The sequence below is a fragment of the Theropithecus gelada genome, chromosome 14 (assembly GCF_003255815.1).
Source record: "Theropithecus gelada isolate Dixy chromosome 14, Tgel_1.0, whole genome shotgun sequence".
Taxonomy (NCBI): Eukaryota; Metazoa; Chordata; class Mammalia; order Primates; family Cercopithecidae; genus Theropithecus; species Theropithecus gelada.
In genome coordinates, this window is record NC_037682.1 from 6,026,426 (window position 1) to 6,052,922 (window position 26,497).

The 26,497-nt window shown below is 50.4% G+C and overlaps 2 protein-coding genes across 3 annotated transcripts in view; one reads left to right on the plus strand and one right to left on the minus strand.

The window, feature by feature from the left end:
- The window catches only part of IGHMBP2 (immunoglobulin mu DNA binding protein 2), a 36,304-nt gene extending 22,969 nt beyond the window's left edge, over positions 1-13,335 (minus strand). The window contains exons 1-6 of the mRNA XM_025356853.1: positions 13,111-13,335; positions 10,975-11,144; positions 6,898-7,090; positions 6,603-6,700; positions 4,414-4,577; positions 1,065-1,265 (exon numbers count right to left, since the gene is read on the minus strand). Coding sequence (XP_025212638.1) covers positions 1,065-1,265; positions 4,414-4,577; positions 6,603-6,700; positions 6,898-7,090; positions 10,975-11,144; positions 13,111-13,196 — 912 coding nt within the window. The 5' untranslated portion in view covers positions 13,197-13,335. The remainder of the gene's footprint in view (positions 1-1,064; positions 1,266-4,413; positions 4,578-6,602; positions 6,701-6,897; positions 7,091-10,974; positions 11,145-13,110) is intronic.
- Position 13,336: 1 nt separating this feature from the next.
- On the plus strand, positions 13,337-26,111 carry MRPL21 (mitochondrial ribosomal protein L21). 2 transcript variants are annotated; one of them, XM_025356854.1, is made up of 7 exons: positions 13,337-13,457; positions 17,011-17,068; positions 19,629-19,714; positions 20,966-21,129; positions 24,550-24,602; positions 25,012-25,115; positions 25,994-26,111. In XM_025356854.1, the coding sequence occupies exons 1-7, from the start codon at positions 13,358-13,360 to the stop codon at positions 26,056-26,058; spliced, it is 630 nt and encodes a 209-aa protein (XP_025212639.1). In that variant the 5' UTR covers positions 13,337-13,357; the 3' UTR covers positions 26,059-26,111. The 2 variants fall into 2 exon arrangements, with proteins under 2 accessions (XP_025212639.1, XP_025212640.1); XM_025356855.1 differs by having other exon boundaries at positions 13,345-13,457; positions 17,011-17,035.
- The last annotated feature ends 386 nt before the right edge of the window (positions 26,112-26,497 follow it).

The window sequence follows — 26,497 nt, forward strand, 5'->3', positions numbered from 1 at the left end:
ACCTCTACCTCCCAGGTTCAAGAGATTGTCCTGCCTCAGCCTCCCTGCCTCAGCCTCCCAAGTAGCTGGGATTACAGGTGCCCGCCACCATGCCCAGCTAATTTTTGTATTTTTAGTAGAGACGAGGTTTCACCATGTGGGCCAGGCTGGTCTCAAACTCCTGCCCTCAACTGATCTGCCCACCTTGGCCTCCCAAAGTGCTGGGATTGCAGGCGTAAGCCACTGCGTCCGGCTGGAAAATGTTTTCTTTACAATTCCTCACACCTACTAACCAAGTGCTCTGAAGACAGCTGAGTCTCTGTTAAATGCTAAGTATAATTCTCTATCAAACATGGGCAGCCCTGGCCAGGCGAAGTGGTTCACACCTGTAATCCAGCCCTTTGTGAGGCTGAGGCGGGTGGATCACTTAAGGTCAGGAGTTCGAGACCAGCCTGGCCCACAGGCGAAACCCCGTCTCTACTAAAAATTAAAAAATTAGCTGGGTGTGATGGCACATGCCTGTAGTCCCAGCTACTTGGGATGGTGAGGTGAACCCAGGAGGCAGAGGCTACAGTGAGCCAAGACAGCGCCACTGCACACCAGCCTGGGTGACAGAGCGAGACTCCATCTCAAAAAAAAAAAAAAAAGGTCAGGTGTGGTGGCTCACACCTGTAATCCCAGCACTTTGAGAGGCCGAGGCAGGCAGATCACCTGAGGTCAGGAGTTCAAGACCAGCATGACCAATATGATGAAACCCCATCTCAACTAAAAATAGAAAAATTAGCCAGGCATGGTGACATGCACCTGTAGTCCCAGCTACTCAGGAGGCTGAGGCAGGAGAATCGCTTGAACCTGGGAGGTGAAGGTTGCAGTGAGCCGAGATTGCACCAGTACACTCCAGCCTGGGCAATGAGAGTAAAACTCCGTCTCAAAAAAAAAACAAAAAAGGCAGCCCCATTTTTTAAATTATTAAAGGAATCGACGGAAGCGAGAGAAGAGCAAGAGGAATGTAGATAAATCTGCTCCTTCAAAAGACTGCGGATCAGAAGCCCATGCCTCACGCGGACACTGGCCATGACACCTACAAAGACCTGGTCGATGTCCTTCCTGATGTCGGCAACAATCTGGGCGCTGTCGCTCCGCGCTACAACCGCATCCAGGGAGTGCTGCTGAATGGACTCCAGGAGGCGGGCGGGGTGCCCCAGGCGCAGGATCCGCTGCTTACGCAGAGCCAGGCGCTCCACCAGATTGTCCACCGCGATGTTGGAGGGGGCGCAGCACAGAACCTGGGAACCGCAAGTTAGGATTTGGTCATTTACTTTCTAATCAAACCACTGACATTGACACTAAAACAACAAAAAGCCTTAAAGGTAGAGAGAAGGGCAGGGCAGGCACACGCGTGCACTCAATCAAACTTTGCATTCATTTTCCAAACCCACGTGTGATCCGATTCTTCCGGGACGCCAAGGCAAGAACCCGGGCTACAGAAAGCCCTCTGTCCTTGTGATAAGGAAGGGGATCTAATTGAGCTGATTAACATAAGCCGCCTACAGACGGCAAACTGAGAGAGCACCCTGTAACACACAGAGCTGTAGACATCCACCCCAAGACACTGCCATGAGGTCACAGCCCCACAGCCTGCCTGTCTGTATGCTTCCCCAGAGGTTTGAGCAGCAGGGCACTGAAGCAGCGAGCCACACCCCATCACACACCCTGAGACGGAGACAAGGGAACTTCCCGTTTCAAATGGACTCAGAGTTGTCTCCCGAACCTCCACTATATTTTTCTTTCTTTCTTTCTTTTTTTCTTTTCTTTTCTTTTTTTTTTTTTTGAGACAAGGTCTTGCTGTATGGCCCAGGCTGGAGTGCAGTGGCAGGATCATGGAGAAACCGGCTCAAGAGTCTCAGACAGTTGTTTTTGGATAAAGTGAAATTGACCATCTGCTGTTAAAGCTTCAAACTTATTTGTGTGAGTTCCTTCCTTAGAAAAGGACATTTAGGCCTCTCAAAAAAGTATCAAAGATCTGAAAATCACCAGACCACTACAGGTGCAGTGCCTCCTTGCCCTCCCTAGTTCCTGTTTCTTACACATTGCTACATTTCTTCCCTGCTATATAAACCCCTAGTTTTAGTCAGTCAGGGAGATGGGTTTGAGGATAAGTTCCCATCTCCTTGGCTGTACCATCTGATTAAAGCCTCTTCCTTGGCAATACTCGTCCTCAGTAACTGGCTTTCTGTGTGGTGAGCAGCAAGACCTAGACCATGCTCCTGGTGTTTCGTGACTTCCTGGGCTCAAGCTATCTTCCTGGCTCAGCCTCCCAAGTAGCTGAGACTGCAGGCATGCATCACCATGCCCAGCTAATTTTTTCTATTTTTTGTAGAGAATGGGTCTTGCTATGTTGCCCAGGCTGATCCCAAACTCCTGGCTTCAAGTGATCCGCCTTGGCCTCCCAAAGTGCTAGGATAACAGACATGAGCCACCGCGCCTGGCCACAGCTCCACTATTAAAAGTGAGATCCTGGCCAGGTGCGGTGGCTCGTGCCTGTAATCCCAGTACTTTGGGAGGCCAAGGCGTGAGGTCAAGAGTTCAAGACCACCCTCGACAACACAGTGAGACCCCACCTCTGGGGGGAAAAAAAAGAGTAGGTGGCAACCAGCAGAGAAGGCAGAGAGTCCCTACAGACCCTTAAGCTCAAGACAAACAGCAGCTCAGGAAGGAGGCTCAGACACCCACTCCCCACGCCTGGCATCACCTCCCAAGGCACATCTCCACAGAAGCAAGCACATAGGTGTGTCTTGGCTCACTCTAAGTGAATAGTCGGCACCCAATTAAAACCACCAATCTGCTCCCTTTCAATAAGTCATCTTTTCTTACCAGTTTTCGAACATGTGCAAAGACACTCATTCATAGGAAAACTGTTGGACATAATCTTTTAAGCAAGTGGCAGGCTTCCCTGCAGCTCTGCCCAAGTTCCACTGCTGGCTCTGCCACTTTGAGTGCTGGGCACTTGACCTTGTTTCTCAGTTTCCTCGTCTTTTTTTTTTTTTGGAGATGGAGTTTCGCTCGTTGCCCAGGCTGGAGTGCGATGGTGTGATCTCGGCTCACTGCAACCTCCGCCTCCCTGGGTTCAAGAGATTCTCCGGCCTCAGCCTCCTGAGTAGCTGGGATTACAGGTGGCCGCCACCACGCCCAGCTAATTATTTTGTATTTTTAGTAGAGACGGGGTTTCACCATGTTAGCGAGGCTGGCCTCAAACTCCTGACCTCAGGTGTCCCACCTGCCTCGGCCTCCCAAAGTGCTGAGAATACAGGCATGAGGCACCGCGCCCGGCCTCCTCGTCTACAAATTGGGGCCACTAACCACCTGCCTTGGCACAAGGTTTCAGTGAGGATTAAAAGGGTGCTCAGAAGGATGCCTGGTGATAGGCGGCACCCAGTAAACGTCCACCTACAAAACTGGCCATTATTCCAATTCTCATCATTATCCAACATTTTTATAAACCAGAAAGGTTTTTCAAAAAGCTCTCCATGTGCCAAGATCCATAATGACTCAAGCTGAGGCAGATGATGATAAAAGGTCCTTTCTCAGTCCTTAAAAATGTAACTGGGCCAGGCACGGCGGCTCATGCCTGTAATTGCAGCACTTTGGGAGGCCGAGGCAGGCGGATCACCTGAAGTCAGGAGTTTGAGACTAGACTGGCCAAGGTGGTGAAACTCCATCTTTACTAAAAATACAAAAATTAGCCAGGCATGGTGGCGCGCACCTATAATCCCAGCTACTCAGGAGGCTGAGGTAGGAGAATCACTTGAACCCGGAAGGTGGAGGTTGCAGGGAGCCAAGATCCCGCCACTGCACTCCACACTCCAGCCTGGGTGACTGGAAAATAAAAATAAAAATAAAAATAAAAATAAAAATAAATTTAAAATGTAAGTGAATAATAATGTACAGTATTATATTCCACATCTCAGAAAATCAGTCATCTGTGCACTAGACATGTGCATCATATCCATTAACCAGACTATCTGATTAGCCGTTAACCTCTCAACCAGAAGCTGAGTTCCTGATGGGCACAGACCAGGCCCGGGTCAACTCCGGGCCCCTGCATGGGCCTGCACACGGAGGACCGCGAGCACAGCAAGCATGGTGAGCAAATAAACCCCGGGCCAAGGCCTGGCCGACACTAAGGCTGCCACGCCTCAGAGGGCTCCAGGAGCCTTTCTCAACAACCCAGGCTGTGGTGCCTGTGCGTGCTCCCCAAGACTCACGGGGCTGCTGGAAACCAAACAGGGCCAGTCCAACGCTCCACCAATAAATGCTCAGCAATGTTCTCAACCCGTCCCACCAGAACTGAGCTGGAAGGCCGCTGAGCACCCACTGAACACAACAGACCAGGAGCTGACGGGCTCTGACAGGGAAGTGGTGCGCACTGCCCACCTTTAAGCCTTGTTTCACAGCTTGAAGAATTATCTCAACCACAGTCGTGGTTTTCCCAGTGCCAGGAGGTCCGTGGATGATGGCAAGTTCTTTCTGCGACAGCGCAAATGAAACCGCTTCTTTCTGGGAGGCATCCAAGGAGGGGTTGAAGAATGTCAGCGGGTCTGTGGAAAGAGAGCAGTGTGAGACTCAGGAGCTCTGGGGAGCTCTGTGACTGTTCCTCCTCACAGAGTGTGCGCCCCCGGGGATGAGTGATGCCTGTCAGGAACGTACTGGACCTCCCCAGGGGCAATCCAATCAACACAAAATTAAGTCCGCTTTATTTTCACAAGGTTTCTCCTTGAACAGGGATCGGCAAACTATGGGCCACATCCAGTCGGCTGCCTGTGTTGGTCAGTTTCACTGGAGCACAGCCACGCCCATTCATTTACATACCATCTACAGCTGGCTGCTGCTATGACATGGCCCACAAAGTCTAAACATTCACAATCCATCCCTTTATGGGAAAAGTTTGCCAACCCCTGCTCTAGAGTAACAGGAATGAAGGAAATGTTTCCTAGAGCATATTCGTGTCTAACATATTGTCCCTCTTTTAAGTGCTCATAAAATGATAAAGAGACAAATGACAAAAAAAATGATTAACAAATTCTAGGATCGTGTTTCTATTCTGAATCTTCCACAACCAAGACTAAAAACCTGCTTTTTTTTTTTTTGAGACAGAGTCTCGCTCTGTCGCCCAGGCTGGAGTGCCATGGTAAGATCTCAGCTCACTGCAACCTCCGCCTCCCGGGTTCAAGCGATTCTCCTGCCTCAGCCTCCCGAGTAGCTGAGACTACAGGTGAGTGCCACCACGCCCAGCTAATTTTTTGTATTGTCAGTAGTGACAGGGTTTCACCGTGTTAGCCATGATGGTCTCGATCTCCTGACCTCATGATCCACTCGCCTCAGCCTCCCAGAGTGCTGGGATTACAGGCATGAGCCACCGCACCTGGCCAAGACCTGCTTCTTATGCTGTGCTCTTGAGAGCAGGTGCTGTTGTGCTCAGCCCTGCAGCCACGGCATTCGCTACACGGTGCCCACCACACAAAGACACCTATTGGATGAGGAGCAGCTCATAAGCAAAGGGTGTTTGCTGACCCTGACTTGTGAGACTGAAGCCAACATGGAGGATGGCAGGGTGTGGAGCTAGTAACAGGCCATCAAACCCCATGTTCCCATGCTATAGCCAGGCTATTCCAGAGTCCCTAAGACACAGTACATACATTTCTAATTCAGTTTCTGACGCAAAGGAGCCCTTCAGTACATATTTCATAGAAATAAAGTGTTATTGAAATGTGAGTGCATTTAGAATTTCCAAAGGAAAATGCAAAAAGAAAATGAGTGTTTACAAAATAAGACATCTTGAGGGACTGCACACTGAAAGAGCGCTAGAAGTAGTCTTGCATGTTTGAAGCTAACACAACACTGGCTTGCCTAGCACAGTATGAGAGAAAATAGCTGTGGGGAAACCCTTGCCTGAGGCTTGGCCAAAGCCATTGCTTTACAAATGGGCCAAGTCCAATACTCACATTAAATCTGCCAAATCATGGGCAGTAACTGGATGGGACAACAAACTCCTCTCAAAAATGACATTCTCCAAGAACCGCGAAGGACATAAAAAGTGCACAGACCGGGCGCGGTGGCTCACACCTGTAATCCCAGCACTTTGGGAGGCCGAGGCGGGTAGATCACCTGAGGTCAGGAGTTCAAGACCAGCCTGACCAACATGGTGAAACCTCACCTCTACTAAAAAATACAAAAATTAGCCAGGCATGGTGGTGGGCGCCTGTGGTCCCAACTACTTGGGAGGCTGAGGCAGGAGAGTCACTTGAACCTGGGAGGCGGAGGTTGCAGTGAGCCAAGATCGCACCACTGCCCTCCACTCTGGGTGACAAAGCAAGCGTCCATCTAAAAAAAATAAAAAAATAAAAATAAAAAACCTCAATGGAATGAGCTACTTCATTAGGACTGAGTACGAGGAGGACAGCCCAATTCATACAAGGCCTTCCGAGACATTTCTACAAAGATGTTCAGGGAGATTTCTTCTAGTCATACTTTCTCAAACTCTTCTTAAAACGGCCCAAGGTCACACTGTTCTCTATACTTTCGGTAGCGATTTCAACCAAAAAAGAAAACTCAAAAGTTCTTACGTATTTCACTGGCAGGACTGGGAGCAGATCTGCCAAAGAGCACTTCTATGAGTGAGGAGGCTGGGCCAGAATGATACTTCTTTAGAGCAATCAGAGCTCTGCCGAGGGAGAAAACGAAAATTAGAACACCAGCAATTCAGTGGCTGAGCCTCTGCCCCAAAGGTGCCGCCAACTCACAAAAGGGCCACGCCCACACCCGGACCTGTCGCTCTCTTTTGTGCGACAGGCATGGTAGGAATGAGTTAGCTATGTTGAAGGAAGATGGTACTTAGGATTTCCAGTCACATCCACTTACTTTTTCAGTCGCCTGTAAGTGACATCATTGGCAAGTTTTAACAGTCTGTAGGAATTCTCTCGGTCCAAACTCAACTGGAAATCGTGGGACTCATCAAAGGCCACCGTGACCGACTTCTGGGTGACCCGGGTCAGGATTCCGGTGGCCAGCTGACTGCCCTCATTAGCAGCATCGTACAGGCCCACTATATCACCTGCGAAACACAAAGACTCAGTTAGGCAAGACACTGGGGAAAGGTTCAACACCATTTTATGTAATAAAATCCAGCATACTTCAAATATTTTATCTTTGTTACTTTCTTTACTAAATGCAATCACAAACAGTTAAAAAAAAAAAAAGTTTAACACCTAAATCATATAAGAAACTCGACTTGAGATCAATGAACTATTCAAACCAAGCAAGACACTCAGGAAAATATTTAAAGTGCCTACTGTGTACCAAGCACTGTTTTGGCTCTGGTCAGTGCTACGAGTAAGGACAGTCCCTGCCCTCATGTCAGGGAGGAGAGAAAGAACAAACACAGCTATCTATATCAGCGCTAAGTGCTCTAAGGAAAAATAAAGCACAGGAAGGGGATGGAGAGGGATGAGGACACTATTCCAGAAAGAGTGTGCAGGAAGGGCCTCTGTGGGGAGCCGGGTGGACGTAGAAAGCAGCAAGGGCCACAAGCACATCTGGAAAAGAACATTCCATGCAAAAATGGCCACGCAGCACAGCCCTTCCTACTGTCTATGACAAGTGTCTTGCGTCTCCCATCTGTCAGGTGAGTCACGGGGTTTCCCCTGATCCACGCTTCAGCCATTCAGTGCTTCACATGCCCCCTGGCCACAGTGACTGCTTCAGGGATGGGCATGTGGCCAAGTCAGAGGCCTGAGATGTATTGAGACTTGTGCTTGGTCATCTGGATAGAGATACTCAGTCTCTCCAGTGAGACCGGAGACCTGAGAGGATTAGGGGCTAGAACTGCTACCACGAGGCACCTGAGACAAAAATCAACACAAGCCAGGCACAGAGGCTCCCACCTGTAATCCCAGCTACTCAGGACACTGAGGCAGAAGGATCACTTGAGCCCAGGAGTTCAAGGCTGCAGTGAGTCAAGATTGTGCCACTGCACTCAGCCTGAGCAGCAGAGCAAGACTTGGAGTCTAAGAAGGAAAAAACCAAAAAAACCCAAAAACTCAAAAGACGGCAGAGTCAAGAAATGGAGAGAAACTGAGTCCTGGCGCGCTCCTCTGGGTCCCGAAGTCAGCCTTCAAGTTACAACAACTGATGCGTTCCCTTCTTGCTTAAGCCAGCTTGACTCAGATTTTCATCACTCAGAACACAGGCAGTTATAACTGAAACAGAATCCACTCTGAGATAAAAGCACGGGTCACCCACACCTGTTCACATTCCATGTATTCCCCATGTCTGAAATCTAGACACTGAGCTTCACCTGTACATCGAATCACGTTTCCTTTCCTAACTTTACAAAGAGTAGGTGGCAACAAGCTCGCGGGACAGAGGCTCTGTGCACAGGGGCCGCTACGGGCCTAGACAGAGGATCCCAGCCCTACTGCAACTTTTCCACAAGCCGCCTTATATAGAGCCCCACATTTCTGGATGTCTATTTCTGAGCTACTGAGACTTAAGCCTGCTCCTCAGAAAAGGAACAGATAACCACTCTACCTGAATCTGATCAACAGCTTTATCAACAACCAAAATTTCAGCGTGCTACTTTTCTATATAAACGCTGCTTCTTCTGACTTACTGTTTATGAACTATTATTAACCTCTTAGGTCATGCACTCCACACTTATTGAATAAATACACATTTTTACCTTTGCATTTCAGAGTTTTCAAACCACCTGCACACACCTTCGATCTTGATGGCAAAGCTACAAGGTACTGCTGTTCCCAGTCTTTGGAAGGTGAATAACTAACTCTAGGTCACATAACTAGTAAGCATAAGATCTCAAACTCAGCCGGGCACAGTGGCTCACGCCTGTAATCCCAGCACATTGGGAGGCCGAGGCGGGCAGATCACAAGGTCAGGAGTACCAGACCAGCATGGCCAATACAGTGAAACCCTGTCTCTACTAAAAAAATACAAAAATTAGCCGGGCGGGCCGGGCGCGGTGGCTCAAGCCTGTAATCCCAGCACTTTGGGAGGCCGAGACGGGCGGATCACGAGGTCAGGAGATCGAGACCATCCTGGCTAACACGGTGAAACCCCGTCTCTACTAAAAAATACAAAAAACTAGCCGGGCGAGGTGGCGGGTGCCTGTAGTCCCAGCTACTCGGGAGGCTGAGGCAGGAGAGTGGCATAAACCCGGGAGGCGGAGCTTGCAGTGAGCTGAGATCCGGCCACTGTACTCCAGCCTGGGCGACAGAGCGAGACTCCGTCTCAAAAAAAAAAAAAAAAAAAAAATTAGCCGGGCGTGGTGGCAGGCGCCTGCAGTCCCAGCTACTCGGGTGGCTGATGCAGGAGAATCACTTGCATCCAGGAGGTGGAGGTTGCAGTGAGCCAAGATTTCACGACTGCACTCCGGCCTGGGCGACAGAGTGAGAGTCTGTCTCAAAAAAAAAAAAAAAAAAAAAAATCTCCAACTCTGCTCAGGTCTGACTCCAACCTGCAGGTTCCCCTCCTGGCCCTCTCCTCTCTCAGTACCCTCATCTCATCTCCAAACCCAGTCGGTATTCCAGTAATTGTTGGGCAAAAGTCTATGGAATAAAAATACGAAATTTAAAACTCTGTCACCACCAAAACAAGGCAGAGACACTTTCACAGTAAAAAGTACGGCCCTGGCACCGCTGCTTCCTCCAGGCTTCCAGGGTCGTGGTTGTCCAACACAAGCGTCCCAGGGGTGTGGTTAAGAAGTTTCTTCGAACTGCCCCTCCTTTCCAACCAGGCTGGCACAAGTTTAGCCAAAGCATGCTTGGCACAAGAAAGGGCTGGGAATACAGAAGTACACACACTGCATGTTTACCAGCTGGACCAAGGCTGCCCATTACATAGAAATATAATGAGAGTCACATGTAGTTTTTTCTTGTTTTTTGTTTTTTGTTTTGTTCTGTTTTGAGACAGGGTCTCACTGTGCCTCCAAGCTAGACTGCAGTGGCGTAATCTCAGCTCACTGCAGCCTCAACCTCCCAGGTTCAAGCGATCCTCCTGCCTCAGCCCGTCAAGTAGCAGGGACTAGAGGCGCACACCACCACGTCTGGCTAATTTTTCTATTTTTTGCAGAGATGGGGTTTTGTCATCTTGCCCAGACTGGTCTTGAACTCCTAAGATCAAGCGATCCACCCACCTCGGCCTCCCAAAGTGCTAGGATTACAGGCACCCAGTCACGTGCAGTTTTAACTTTTCTAGTAGCCATACTAAAAAATTTTAAAGAGGCTGGGTGCAGTGGCTCACGCCTGTAATCCCAGCACTTTGGGAGGCCAAGGCAGGCGGATCACCTGAGGTTGGGAGTTCGAGAGTAGCCTGACCCAACATGGAGAAACCCTGTCTCTACTAAAAATACAAAATTAGCCAGGCGAGGTGGCGCATGCCTCTAATCCCAGCTGCTCGGGAGGCTGAGGCAGGAGAATCACTTGAACCTGGGAGGTGGTGGTTGCAGTGAGCAGAGATCACGCCACTGCACTCCAGACTGGGCAACAAGAGCGAAACTCTGTCTCAAAAGAAAAAAAAAAAAGACAGAAATGGGTAAATTATTTTAATAACAATATATTTTATTTAACCCAATATATGAAAACTATTATTTCAGCATATAATCAGTATTCAGAAAAATTACTCAGGATAATCCCAATTGTTTTTTGACATACTCTTCCAAATCTGGTGTGTATTCTGTATCTACAGCAATCACGAGCCACACTTCAAACATTCGGTGACCACGTATGGCTAATGGCTACCGTTTTAGACAATGCTGATCTAGACAACTAAAACCCACATCAATTGTTGGACTTCTGATTAAGAGCTCTTCATTGCAATGCTTTATTCTCCAACTGGTCACTGTAATCCAGTCTTTATGAGGGTACAATTCGTGGTCTGAATGCCAGTAAATTTCAATGTCTGTCTAGGTCAATACGCACACACCAGAAGTAAAGCTGTTACTGGGAAGAGCTGCCACAGACCCGCATCGCCTGGGCTCAAAGGTGACCAGCAGCCGTCCATACAGCCCAGTGCGCTGGCTGGATACCTGCAGCTTCAGCAAACACACGCCTCGGCTCTGGAGCTCTTTCAGAGAGACGTTCTCCTGCCAGGACCTGGAAGATACCCGGTATTGATGCTTCAGGATTTTCACCAATTTCTACTTCCACCCACCCGAAAAAGTAAAAGGGAAAGAAACACAGAAAAAGATCTACTCACGGGCACTAAGTATGTCCCAATGGAACTCTGAATCTGCCCCACTCCAATCCCGGTCCTCCTACATCCCCCTAGGGTAGTTAATGCCGCAACCCTTCTCCCAGGTACCTGAGACAGATCCTTCAATCGGCATTCCCCTCTCTACTCCCATCTGTCACTAAGTCCTATCAGGCCCCTCCCATTTCCACCTGGACTTCTCTGCCTCTCATCCTGGCCGCCACAGCCCCGGTTCAAATTCGCATCACTGCTCACCTGGACTAAACGGAACCTCTCAACTACCTTACCTCTGGCTTCTCCAGGTCCAGTCAAAAGCAGGAGACCCAAGAGATCCTCCTAAAATGCATATCTATTCGCCTCCCTCGCCTGCTTAACCCCATCCTCCACACACAGAACAGAAGGCTAGCTCCTCAGCCAGGCCCTTCCCAGGCTCGCCCTGCCAGTCTGCTCAGCATGCTCAGAAAGAGCCACTGCCATGGGGGCTGACTCTGTCCTTGACACCGTGCTGAGCACCTGACTGACAGGGGATCGTTTCATTCTCAGAGCAAGGCTGTGAGGTGGGAATCATCCCAGTTTTACAGTTGAAGTAAGGCTCAGAGAAAGAACCCGCAAAGTCACACAGCCATAAATGAAGCAGCTGGGATTCTAATAAAGTCAACATAACTGCAAAAGTTCTCTATTGCCATGATCAAAAGCATCTCAGACAAATCCTACCGACGGATGGCTGACTGCAAACTCTGGAAGCAGACTGCCTGACAGCAAATCGGGCTATAGTGTGTCACCCTGGGGCAAGTTACTTAACCCCTCTCTGTCTCCATCTCCTTAGATGGAAAATGATAGTAATAGAAACCTACACTGTGGCCGGGCGCGGTGGCTAGCGTCCCTAATCCCGACACTTTGGGAGGCCAAGGCGGGCAGACCACGAGGTCAGGAGATCAAGACCATCCTGGCCAACATGGTGAAATCCATCTCTACCAAAAATACAAAAAAATTAGCCGGCCCTGGTGGTGCGTGCCTGTAATCCCAGCTACTCAGGAGGCTGGGGCAGGAGAATCGCTTGAACCCGGGAGGTGGAGGCTGCAGTGAGCTGAGATTGTGCCACTGCACTCCAGCCTGGGCGACAGAGCGAGACTGTCTAAAAAATAAAAAACCTACATTGTAGGGTTGGCATGGGATGAGGTGTAAAGGAATTAACGCATGGAAAGTATATAAATGTTAGCTCTGATTGTTTTGGACAAATAAATAGTCCCATTCGGAAACAAGCCCGGCTTTCACTTGGCTCCCCACCCCACCCCGCATCCACCGGCTGAACTCCAATTTTCCTTCAGGCTCCACTTCCTCCTGAATCCACCTTGGCCCTCCCCAGGGAAGAGCGTTCCTCCTCCAGGCTCTTTCCCCGCCACACGCACGCAGCCGGCCCTGGACGCGCTGGAGGGGAAGGGACTCTGCTCATGCCCAGCCCGCCGTTGGCCGCATCGGGGGCAGCCAGTGCACCTGACTCACGCTGCCGGGGCCTGGCCCAGAAGGGGCGCAAACCATGTTTACTGAATGAATAAGGGAAAGGGCTGCTAACCCGCTGCGGGTGGAACTGGGGTCGGGGCCAGGGCCCAGGAGTGTTAGCTTAGGGGGGTCTCGGGTCGAGAAATGAAAGTGCGTCTCCTTAGGCCCAAAACGGAACGCGCTGCCCGGGAGGTGATGAGACTGACAACTCGGGAGGTGGCCAAGCAGGGGACAGACGGTCCCTGACCCGGACTCCAGGGGTCGGAGACGAAATTCCCGCCCTAGACTGTGAGGCCGAGCCCCTCGGAGACCCTGCCCGGGGCACGGCGGGACCAACCGCGAGGGAGCGGCGCCGGCGGCCGCCCGTACCTGCGCTCCTCCACCTCCGCATCTCTCTCGAGCTCCAGCAGGTCCAGCTGCTTGGTCACGAAGCTCTCCACAGCCGCCGAGGCCATCGCCGCCGCCAGTCTGGGCCCCGGTCGCCGACGTCCAGCTTCCGCGCCGGGCCGGTGTTACAGCGCGGCAGGTGTTACAGCACGACCTGTGTTCCCCGACGGGCCCGTGAGTTACGCTCGCGCTTCGCGTCATTTCCGTTTCCGGCCGAGGCTGCGGGAAAATGGCGGCCGCCATGGCAGCATCCCCCTTGACGGTCACCTTAGGGCGGCTGGTGTCCGCGTGCAGCCGCAGCATCCTGAGACCTTCGGGGCCGGGAGCAGGTGAGACCCGGGATAAGGGGGGAAGGGAGGACGCAGAGCGAGCGCTGCTCCCTGCGGTCTCGCCACGTATGTGCCTGGGTCCGACCTGGTGCCTTGTGTGTTGATCGCATTTGTGGTGAATATAGCACGGGTTTTGGAGTCTGGGTGTAGCAGGAGGAGCCGCAGACAAAAGTCCTCAGACACCGAGTTAAAGAAGGAAGGGGTTTATTCGGCCGGGGGCATCGGCAAGACTTCTATCTCAAGAGCCGAGCTCTCCGAGTGAGCAATTCCTGTCCCTTTTAAGGGCTCACAACTCTAAGGGGGTACGTGTGAGGGGGTCGTGATTGATTGAGCCAGCAGTGGGTACGTGACTGGAGGCTGCATGCACCGGTAATTAGATCAGAACAAAACAAAATAGGGATTTTCACAGTACATTTCTGTACAATGTCTGTAATCTGTAGATAACAGAACCAATTAGGTCAGGGGTGGATCTTTGACTACCAGGCCCAGGGTGCAGCGCCGGGCTGTCTGCCTGTGGATTTCGTTTCTGCCTTTTAGTTTTTACTTCTTTCTTTGGAGGCAGAAATTGGGCATAAGACAATATGAGGAGTGGTCTCCTCCCTTAGGGGAAACCCAGATTCAGATTCTGACTCCTTCAGTTAGTAGCCTGAATACTGGCAATAGCCCTTGAACTTTGGTATAGCTCCTATGTTATGGGGGAGCAGAGTGAGGCTCAAAGGAGCTAGGTAACGTGCCCAGGGTCACTCAGCGGGGAAGTGGAGGAAGAGTGCTTCAGGCTCAGTCATTTCGGCTCCAAAGCATGTGCTTGAACCACTGCCCCCAGGCTGCCAGCCGGTCTGAAAAATGATGATGGATATCCTCGCCTAATCTGAACTCATTCAGCAAAAGAAACAGCCGTATTTAAGGCACTGGGCTGATACGAGGCTCCAAAACGGTTATATTCGTTAAAAACTCTATAAATCTCTGCCTGAAAATGGTTGGAGTGTGTGTTTGTGTGCACGAGTATTTACGTATGTTTTAAACCTGGGTCTCATGTCTCACCATGATCCCAAAAATGAAAAACTGGATCTAACTCTATATTGGACAATATTAAAAGAATTGTTCCATAATTCCCAAAACTTGGAAGCAACCCAGATGTCCTTCAGGAGATGAATGGTTACATAAACTGTAGCACATGCATACAGTGGAATATTATTCAGCAATAAAAAGAAATGAGTCATGAAGAGAGATGGAGGAAACTTACATACATGTTACTAAGTAAAAGAAGCCAACGTGAAAAGGCTACATCTTGTAGCCTTTGACATTCTGGAAAAGGCAAATCTAAGGAGACAGTAAAAAGATAGATGGGGCGTAAGGGGATTGGGGGAGAAAAGGATGAATCGGTGGAGCTCAGAGGATTTTTAGGGCGGTGAAACTATTCTGTATGATATAATGGTAGATACATGTCATTATAAGTTTGTCCAAATCCATAGAATGTACACCACCAAGGGCGAACCCTAATGTAAACTATGGACTTTGGATAACAATGATGTGTCAATGTAGGTTCATCAATTGTAAGGATTGTACCACTCTGGTGAGGGATGTCGATAGGAAGCTATGGGCACATGGACAGGGGACATATGGGAGCTCTCTGTACCTTCCACTCAATTTTGGTGTGAAACTAAAACTGACTAAAAAATAAAGTCTGTTAAGAAAGTAATAATAATCAGAGTTGGGCCAGAGGCAATGTAGATGCCAAAATGGGCCGTGAGTTAGTAACTGTTGAACCTGGAAAGGGATAATTGAGAGAGAGTTCACTATTCTGTTCTCCTTACTTTTGTATGCTTGACATTTTCCATAATAAAACTTAGGTTTAAGTAGGCAGGAAAGTTTTTACAAAAGCAGTGGGGCTTACTCCATTCTGCCTACCTACATGAAACCATCCCTGCAATGCTATGTTCAAGTATAGACTTACGCGTTAAGAGAGAAAGACACACAGTGAAGTGAGTAGAGACAAGATGACCAAAACAGTGAGCAGCTGAGGCCTTGAAGAGTGAGCAAAGGAGACAGGATGGAAGTCCACAGTCACAGTCTCCAGGACGATCTAAAGGAAATCCTGTGGGAGAGTGTTTGTTCCCTGTGGACCCAAAGACAAAGCTAGAAGCAAATTAGGTACAGAAGCCTACTAAGTCTTTAATAGTGAGATGGATTTGCTGAATGGGTTGGCTGAGTAGTGTGCAAGAGAAGGGTCAAAACTGATGGAGGTTTGGGGCCTGAACAACTGGGAGGATGAAGTTGCCGTCATGAGAGAGGGAGGAGTGTGGGAGAAGCAGGCATGGGAAGAAATGAGGAACCTCTGGAGGTGTGAGGTGCACGTCAGACATGAGTGGCTAAGGCAGATAGACAGGTGGGCATGCAAATCCAGGAGAGACGCCCTGACTGGAGTTGTAAACTTGGGAGTCGCCAGCACATTGGGGGCATTTAAATCCATCGGACTGGATGCAGTCACCAGAGGAATGGCTGTGGGCGGAAAAGAAGTCAAGGCCAAGGGTTGAGCCCCAGGAGCCCAAATGGGAGAGGAGAGGAGAAAGCAGCCGAGGAAACGCAAATGGGGAGCCAGTGCTAATGGGCGGACTGTAAAAGGGTGGTTTTTATGGTGTGTAAATTATAGCTGAGTTAAAAGTGATTATTGAGAAACCGTTCTCTGCTTTTTACACCTAAGCACTTACTTTGAGCCCCTGTCTTCTCAGTAGACTGAATGTCTTTGTTTCCTGGTGTATTCCTGGTATTCGTTATCTACGGTTACATCAGAAATGACCCCACAACTTAGCAGCCTAAAACATTTATTAACTCACACCAGTTCTGAGAGTCAAGAACACAGGAGCAGCTTAGGTGGCTGGTTCTGGCTCAGGGTCTTAGCTTGCAGCAAGCAAGTCTGCAGGGGCTGTAGTTATCTCAAGACTCCGCTGCGCCAGCGGCTGGAGAATCCACCTGCAAGGTCGTTCCTGTGGGTGTTGGCGACAGGCCCAGTTCCCCGCCACGTGGACCTCTAGGTAGGGCTGCTTACAGCAGGGCAGCCCTAGGGCCAGTGATCAGAGAGGGTGAGCGCGGGCATCCAAGATGGAAGTCCCAGTTGGTTATCACCTAATACCAGAACCCATGTGCTAGCACGTCTGTCACAAGCTGTCGGACACACAGACCACTCCCAGTGGGCCGATGGGGTAAGAATAGCAGGAGGTGGGGCTCAGCAGCGCCATCTTGGAGGCTGCTCCCACACTTGGACACAGAACAGGGTCTGAACCTACTGGGCAGTTAGTCAAGGCATGGTTAGTGGGCAGGAGGTTCTGGTCTGAGGCGCTTGTAGATGGTGTGGCAAACTGATCTCAACACATATAACCAGTAGCTGTAAGCGATGTTCTTGTACTTTTGCTCACCTAGGTGTTTCTATGGGCAGGCTGTCATGCAGTGGTTTATACCACATACCAGGAGCAGCAGTCATGCATTTAGCATCGTAAAGGGCAATTTGCATTTGTAGTATTAATAGTAATGATCTGTGTTTCTCTTCTTCCCTCAGCCTCCCTTTGGTCTGCTTCTCGAAGGTTCAATTCACAGAGCACTTCATTTCCACCAGGGTAATATCAAAATGTGGGTTTTGGTGCCGCTTTTCCTTTCATTTGTAGAACCGTCTTTCTGAAGTCAAAACTTCCTACCTTTTGGTTCTCAATAATATTTAAATTTCCTCTTTTGTTTTTAAGACACAGAATTTCACTGTGTTTCCCAGACTGGTTTTGAACTCCTGGCCTAAAGCGATCCTCCCACCTCGGCCTCCTGAGTAGCTGGCATTACAGGCATGCACCACCACTTTCAGCTTTAACTTTTTTGACGGTATTTTTCTCAGATCCTTAAAATAAATAAAGACGTAACTGCAAGAGACCAAAGAGAAATTCCATATGTGTTTGCTTTCTTTTATTATGGAGGAGCTTGAAGTCCTAACTCAATGAGTTATGATGAGGAAGGTTGTATCAGAGTCTCTAAGAGAAACTCATTATTTGAAAAAGCACATTCAGTGTTAACATTTTATACTTGAGAAAACATTTTTAAGGTATTATAAACTGCAGGAAACATTTGACAAAGTCCCCCTCACTGGTGGGAGACAGTGGAGCAGTGCAGGGATAGCAGTTACTGTAGGGACCCCCCGGCGTGCAGTTCCGGCTGCCCCTCACAGCCTGGGGCACCAGCTTCTGCAAGATGGAAGTAGTGTTTGTTTCGATCTGCATGGGTGTTGGAGAGGATTAAGTAAATGTATACATTTAAAGCGCTTAGAACAGTGCCTGGCATACAGTCAGCACTCACAAAATGTTGGCTGCTGTTACTGCTGCTGGGACTCCAGGGATCCTCTGCAGTGGGGAGATGCGGGAGCCTTTTTTGCTTCTCAAAGGAAGTGGAGAAACATTCTGAGCGTAGGAAGAAGTTGTAAGTGAGCATGTGGGTAGTAGGTTGTGCTTACTCCCCTGTGTCCTGTGTGAGAGGTTAGCACCTTCCTGCCAGCATGTTCTTCTCACACTGGGCACTGCTGGACCCATGTGGGGAGATCAGACATCAAACAGGTCAAAGACATTTTGTAGATAGCAGCACCTTCCATGTCCTCCTTGTCCCTCAAGGTCATTGACCAATCACAGACCACGGAGTTCACGTTTCTAGGAGCTCTGAGCCCTACCCCACTGGGAAAATATTCATTCCTCTCCCAGATTCGTGTGGAGCCCGTCCTGCGCGCCGGCCAACAGGACGGGTGGACCTGGTCCTTGATGTGGAGGCCAGTGCATTTTACGTATGGAGCAAGTCGTTTTCTTCCTCCTGATGCAACTCTGGAGTAGAAAGGCTGAACTTTTACTTTGCAATGGTAGCAGCAATAAAAGCTTAAAAACAGTTCTGAATAATTCGGCTTGGGATCTACCTACCTTCCCTCTTTGTAGACTGCAGAAAGAAAGACCCCCGCTTCCTTTTGAATCTAGGTCCCCCCTTTCTTTCCTCCCTTCTTCTCCGCTTCACCTTCCTGAGGCTGAGCAGGCAGGGGAGAGTTAGGAAATAAGATGTTGGGCTGGGCACGGTGGCTCATGCCTGTAATCCCAGAACTTTGGGAGGCCGAGGTGGGCAGATCACTTGAGGCCAGGAGTTCGAGACCAGCCCGGCCAATGTGGTGAAACCCCATCTCTACTAAAAATACAAAAATTAGCCAGGCGTGGTGGCATGTGCCTGTAATCCCAGCTACTCAGGAGACTGAGGCAGGAGGATCGCTGGAACCCTGGAGGCAGAGGTTGCAGTGAGCTGAGATCAAACCACTCACTGCATTCTAGCCTGGGTGACAGAGTGAGACTACATCTCAAAAAAAAAAAAGGCATTGCCTGCAGCAAGCTTGGCATCCTGAGGGTTGGGAGGGGAGGTGGTTGGGGACCGCAGTGCTATAGCTGCTGGGACTGAGCACTCCTAACACCCGACCCTCACTGGCCATGCTGGGGCCAGCTGTGAACAGTAGCCCTCCAATCCTAACAGCCCTTTCAGGCGGGTGATTGTTTTCCCATTTGCTCAGTTGCAGACCGCAGGACACAGAATTGTCTGGGGTTCCAAGCCAGTGCTGCCTGGCACTCACCTGGGCGTGAAGGAAGAGCGGGCACCTACCTGGGAGGAGGAGGAGGTGGAGGTGGAGCAGGGAACGTTGTGGTCCTGTTTGAGCAGGATGTGGTGAAGGGTCATTGGAGCTGCCATTCCAGGGCCACTAGATGCCAAGGGAGGCGGGAGGGCTGCTGGCCCTGTGTCCCGGGTTGTGGGGAAGGTAGAGGGCTGGGCATTTCAGCCTGTGCCTCCAAGATAAATGTGCCCCGAGACACCACAAGCCCAGCCTTCTTGGATGGGCACCCTTCTAGCACTGAGAAGTACCCAAGCAGGGGCTCTTTTGCAGAACGCTGAGAGTTCCTGCTTTGATTATTGAATGATGAGCCATTGTTCCCTGTGGCTCTAAGAGGATACAGGGAGCCTGTCCTCGGGGTTACCCCGGAGGGGCGAGGCCTGTCCTAAAGAGGGAGCCTTTTTGTTGCCTGGGGTCCCTTCCTAACATTTGTGCATGGCCATTTCTTAGAGGATTTGAGCTGCCTTTTCAAGTGTGTGTGACATTTGTCTGCGACATGTGTTTTACAGATATGTTCCTAGAACATCCCTGAGTTCACCACCTTGGCCGGAAGTTGTTCTGCCAGACCCAGTTGAGGAGACCAGACACCATGCAGGTGAGACTTCCCTAGGAGACAGAGCTAGAGGGCACCACCCAGACCCTGCTGCAGTCACTCACAGAGGCGGTCACCGGGCCGCAGAGCAAGCGAGGGCTTCATCTTTCGGGGTTCTCCCACACACTGCACGGTGCCCGCACTCATGCCCATTTTCTCCCGTTAACACCCGAATTTCAGATGTTTTTCATTAACTGCTCCCTGAACACCTGCCACACGGCAGGCAGGTGGCATAAGTGAGGGCAGGGCCCCGGCTCCATCTCGTCTCCCGCTGTTGGTGGGCGCAGAGACAGCTCTCGCCAGTTAGCACAGTTAAGCACGATTACTGGAAGCCGGTGCCCCCTGGGCTGTTGGAGAAACATGCAGGGGTGTCAGGACTCATGTCAGCCTGGAGCCCGTGTCAGAAGGGACGGAATCATTAGCCACTAGTGCCATGATCTTCACCTGCCAAAATGCTGGAAATCAACATCCTCGAGTGGAATCTCCTTGTATGTTAAACACTGTTTCAGATACCGCGCAAGTGAAACAAGTCCGCCGAGAGTTTCGCCCTCGGTGCTGGTGCTTCTGGTGTTGCCAGTGTTTCCGGGGCAGGCACTCTGTCATCCCTTCTGTGTGTCTCGCCCTCGCTCAGGCCGGGGGGTCGGTGCCCATTAAATGCTTGTTCAGAGTAAACAGTGCAGGAGAGAGGGGACTGTGACCTGAGTCCGAGCAGCAATAACAGGAACTGAGTACAGAGCCCGTGTGGGCGCAGGCGTGCAGAGGGAACACGTCCTGCCCTGGGGGTGGGATATGGGGATGGGATGCGCGGGGGGTTCCTCATTGCAAAGGCCTCTCCTTTGGCTTCTCAGGGTTTGCACACTCCTGGTCTGCTGGCTCCTCATTCTCATGAGAATGAACCAAGTGGAGGGTTTCGCCCACCCTAGAGTTGTAGAAACCTAGCCAGACATGCCGAGTGCTTAGGCGAGGGCATCACAGGAGGTGGTCTGGGCATTCTCCGCAGTCTTGGGGAGCTTCCATCTGTGAAAGCCCCCATATGCCACGGTGCCCGTGCTCCTGAAGCAGCAGATTGGCCCTGTGCCTGCACTTGTGCCTGCAGGGGGTGGGGCAGGAGCTGGGCCGCCAGCAGTGAGGTGCTCATGAGGGGTGCTGGCTGTCACGTCCACCCTAGGGCCCTGCCGCCAGGAGCTGCACATCACACTGCAGTGCGTGGGGGAGCAGGTGAGGGTGACTGGCCGCCCCCGCCTTCCCCTGCAGAGGTCGTGAGGAGGGTGAATGAGCTGATTGCCACGGGGCAGTATGGCCGGCTCTTCGCCGTGGTGCACTTTGCCAGCCGCCAGTGGAAGGTGACCGCTGAAGACCTGATCTTAATTGGAAATGAACTAGACCTTGCGTGTGGAGAGAGAATTCGACTGGAGAAGGTGAGGCCGCCGAGCTTCTCTGGATATTCAGGGGCTCAGCCACCAAGTGTGCAATCCCCACACCCCAGCTCACACTGAGGAGGAACCCCCCACCCCAACCCCGTCTCAGGCAGAGGACAACAAAGCTGAGGCCCAGAAGGGACTGTGGGGGGCGCCCACGGCGGGGCTGGGGTCCAAGGGCAGGGCAGGCCTCTGCTGCTCTGAGGGCGGCACCTGGCCCGGCAGGTCTGCTCCCTGGAGGAAGGGAGATGGCACATTAAACAGTGCTGAGGACAGATACATGTCTTTATTGTGTTCCAGTCTTATTAATGTATTCCCAGAGAAAAATGCTTGATTGCAGAGATAATAAAAATGCCGGCTAAGGATGTAGTGCACTTTCTAGCCCCTGTCAATGAGGAAAAACTGTTAAGTTTCTGCTAAGACACTACTCTGCCATTAGCTTTGACAGCTGCTGCTGTTTTTAAATAGTAAAGACTGGTTGACAGGCATTTCCCTGGGTACTAATTTACCTCACTGACCATTCATAGTGCATGGTCTAGGCCAGGCATGGTGGCTCACACTGGTGACCCACCGCATTGGGCGGCCGAGGTTCAGGATTGCTTGAACTCAGGAGTTCAAGACCAGCCTGGGCAACATAGCGAGACCTCAGAGACCTCGTCTCTACTAAAATTCCAAACAATTAGCTGGGCACGGTGGCACACACATGTAGTCCCACCTATATGTGGGGCTGAAGTAGGAGGATCACTTGAGCCTGGGAAGTTGAGGCTGCAGTGAACCGTGACTGGCCACTGCACTCCAGCCTGGGCAACACAGTGAGACCCTGACTCAAAAAACTGCATGGTCTGTTTATTATTATTTTTCAGACTGAATCTCACTCTGTCACCCAGGCTGGAGTGCTGTGGCAGGATCTTGGCTCACTGCAACCTCCGCCTTCTGGGTTCAAGCAATTCTCCTGCCTTGGCCTCCCGAATACCCAGTATTACAGGCGTGCGCCACCACACCTTGCTAATTTTTATATTTTTAGTAGAGATGGGGTTTCACCATATTGGTCAGGCTAGTCTTGAACTCCTGACCTCAGGTGATCCACCCGCCTCAGCCTCCCAAAGTGCTGGGATTATAGGCATGACCCATCACGCCTGGCTGGTCTGTTTATTTAACTAGACATTTCTAGCCTTCAGCTATAATTCTGTTTGCTGGGAGCGTCTATTTAGTTTTTGCCTACTCTTTTCTTTTTCTTTTTTTTTTTTTTCTTTTCTTTTTTTTGAAAAAGAGTTTCTCTCTTGTCTAGGCTGGAGTGCAATGGCGTGGTCTCAGCTCACCGCAACCTCTGCCTCCCGAGTTCAAGCAATTCTCCTGCCTCAGCCTCCCTAGTAGCTGGGATTACAGGCACGCGCCACCACGCCCGGCTAATTTTGCATTTTTAGTAGAGATGGGGTTTTTCCATGTTGGTCAGGCTGGTCTTGAACTCCTGACCTCGGGTGATCTGCCCGTCTCGGCCTCCCAAAATGCTGAGATTACAGGCATGAGCCACCGTGCCCAGCCTGCCCACTCTTTTTATAAAATTATAATTACCTCTGCAACAGGTAATTTTTGGGATGCTTAATTATTAATATAAGATACATGATTTTCTTTATGAATTTAAACTCCTCTGGAGGCAGACCTTTGCTTTTTATTTATTTATTTATTTATTTTGAGACAGAGTCTCGCTCTGTCTCCCAGGCTGGAGTGCAGTGATGCAATCTCGGCTCACTGCAAGCTCTGCCTCCTGGGTTCACACCGTTCTCCTGCCTCAGCCTCCCGAGTAGCTGGGACTACAGGCGCCCGCCACCACACCCGGCTAATTTTTTTTGTATTTTTTTTAGTAGAGACGGGTTTCACCATGTTAGCCGGGATGGTCTCGATCTCCTGACCTTGTGATCCACCTGCCTTGGCCTCCCAAAGTGCTGGGATTACAGGTGTGAGCCACCGCACCCGGCCTGACCTTTGCATATTTGAAACATTTCACATCAACAAAAAATTCTAGAAAGCCCCTCCTAAGCAGATTGCTTTTTATAACAGGAAACCCAGTGGGAGTGAGCATGTCATGCTGAAACAAACTCTAAAAATACTTATTTTGTTATTTGTCTCTATCTAATATGCATGTCCGCTGAGTTTGTTATATGATATACTTAGTCTCTAGACATTTAAGTTTAGTATGATTGGATTTTTTTCTTATCAGTAAAGTTTAAGATGATCTCCAACATCTAATAAAAACACTGTAGGCCGGGCGTGGTGGCTCACGCCTGTAAATCCAGCACTTTGGGAAGCCGAGGCGGGTGGATCACCTGAGGTCAGTTTGAGACCAGCCTGGCCAACATGGTGAAACCCTGTCTCTAATAAAAATACCAAAAAAATTAGCCAGGCTTGGTGGCAGGTACCTGTAGTCCCAGCTACTCAGTGGGCTGAGGCAGGAGAATCGCTTGAACCTGGGAGGCGGAGGTTGCAGTGAGCCAAGATCACGCCGGTGCCCTCCAGCCTGGGCAGCAGAGTGAGACTCTGTCTGAAAACAAAAAACAAAGCCCACTGTTGCATTTGGAAGGCAAAGGTGTCTTCATCTGCAGCCACACTTGGTGTCGTGATTTCCCTGCATTGAGAATGGTTGCCTGGCTCTTGAGAATTTTGCAGTCGTTAAAAGAATACAGTTGAGGCCGGGCGCGGTGGCTCAAGCCTGTAATCCCAGCACTTTGGGAGGCCGAGACAGGTGGATCACAAGGTCAGGAGATCGAGACTATCCTGGCTAACATGGTGAAACCCCATCTCTACTAAAAATACAAAAAACCTAGCCGGGCGCGGTGGCGGCGCCTGTAGTCCCAGCTACTCGGGAGGCTGAGGCAGGAGAATGGCGTAAACCCGGGAGGCGGAGCTTGCAGTGAGCTGAGATCCGGCCACTGCACTCCAGCCTGGGCGACAGCGAGACTCCATCTCAAAAAAAAAAAAAAGAATACAGTTGAGCCTAAATCATTGCAAGATTAGCAGAACTGTGAACCGTGCCAAGAGACACGATGGTATGATGTGTGCTTTTTCTCTCTGTGTTATGCTCCGATAGAAAGGGTTTTTGAAGTCACCGTTAATATGAGGGTTACAGCACCTATCTGGATGCATATCCATGGTATGTAATCATGAAATTGTACGTCTCCTGCCTCTGAGGGTTGGAGCGTGTCCCTCAGGCAGTCCCATGGCTGTGCAGTGCTGCCACTTGTCAGCTCACAAGCCGGTTGTGGAATATTAAAGAGATCATCAGACAGCAGATGAAATTCATATCACAACGTTTTCAGTCTTTCTCATTTTGTGTGGCGTTCACGTCACTACCTGTTATTAGCGACTGTTCTCTTACTTATTGTAATGAGCCACTGATTAAACACAGCTGTTGAATTTTTTCAGGTCCTGCTGGTTGGGGCAGATAACTTCACGCTGCTTGGCAAGCCACTCCTCGGGTAATGGCTGTGAGGTGCTGGGCTTTGTCTGGGGCTCCAGGGCTGGACATGCCGACAGTGGTCACAGTGCAATTAGGTCATGTGGGGGGTTGCATTCATCTTCTCTGTTGACACCAAACACAGCATTTATACTTAATAATAGTGGACATTTAAGGCCCATGAGAACATCCAGGCCAAATGATTGGTCTCTGGCTATTTCATGATAGTGTGGTCCTCTTAAGATTTGTTCAGATTCCCCGGAACTGTTCTTTGTGGTCCTTTTTCATGGTTTTTGAAATGTTTCCATTGAGGGCATATTACTTTTATAATCCACAAAAGAGAAAGTATAACTTCATTTTAGAAATTCTCACCTAAGGCATTTGAAAAATAATCCAAAAGATGCATTATTATTGATTTTTCTTCCTTCTAGAAAGGATCTTGTTCGAGTAGAAGCCACAGTCATTGAAAAGACAGAATCATGGCCAAGAATCATTATGAGATTTAGGAAAAGGAAAAACTTCAAGAAGAAAAGAAGTAAGTTAGAGAAAGTATCGCTGGGCCCTGCTGCACGGTGCTGGTTGCCCAGGCTCGTGCAGACGGAGGGTGTGGGGCACCTGGGTCTCAGAAGAGGAAGCCCAGGCAGGTCTCAATCCAGCTGCCACTGCCCACTTGTCACCCTCATCCTAGAGGGAGCACCCAAAGGACCCAGCCTCACTTCCCTGCTCCTCCACCCTCCACGTGTGAACCCATGACGCCTAGCCCTGCCCCCAAGGCAGCAGTGAATCCGAGAGCAGGCCCAGGGCTGTCCCAGCAGCCTGCACTGAGGACAGCCCCCACAATGGGCATCCTGAGGGATGGCACCCACAGGGCATGGGCCACACAGATGAGCAGCCTGCACTGAGGACAGCCCCCACAGTGGGCATCCTGAGGGATGGCACCCACAGGGCATGGGCCACACAGATGAGTGGCTGCAGAAGTCTGTCCCTCACAGCTCTTGTTACTACTGCAGTTGCCGGCCTAAACCACCAACAGTGGGCATAGTTAAATATACCCAGAATACTGATATTGGCTGTCACCTTAGAGTCAGCTGGGTGGGGGAGCCTCTCGTGTACCTTCTGACACTTCCAGGTAGCCTCAGGGTCACTCAGGTGGGGCCATCCTTCCACGCACTCCACAGGTCACAGCATAGACAGTGTGGGAGGAGAGGTGAGGTGTCCAGCCTCTGCACCTGCCGACAGAGTGAACGAACAAGCTAGCAAGGCAGTCAGTGCACACCTGGCGATAACGTGGCCGTGTGCAGCAGGGGACGTTGCCAGGGCCGCGCTGGCTGGGGAGGGCTGTGTGCAGAGCCCCTGCAGTGACTGATGACAACAGTCAGTCTGTGGTCAAGCCTGTGACATCTTTCCTTTCAGTTGTCGTGACCCCGCAGACTGTCCTCCGGATCAACAGCATTGAGATCGCTCCGTGTTTGTCGTGATTACCCAGTTAATACTTACAAAAGGGTAAAAATAAACTCCTGCTTTCCAAGGAGACCAAGTTTCTGTGTTCTGGTTTGGAGCCATGCGTGCCTGCTGTAGACAGTTTAACTGGAGCAGCGTGTCTGTAAGCACCGGCCCCCCGAGCCAGAGAAAACAGGAACTCAGAGAACAACAAGCATGGCCCTCCCAGGGCTGGACAGATAGTGTTCTCGGCAGCGCTCCACCCCAGGGCCCAAGGGAGCGGGGCAGGGACACAGCTGGGACTTGGAACTGACTTCAAGAGAGTCGCAACCTAGATTCCACGAGATGGACGAGAACAGCAAATTCCATCTGAGTGATCGAAATGGACCTGTCTCCAGCAGGGCTTTTGTAAGGCTGGGGTTCAGAGCAGGTGGCCTCAGGTCCCTGATCCTGGCCCTTCCACCTCATGCAGTCGAC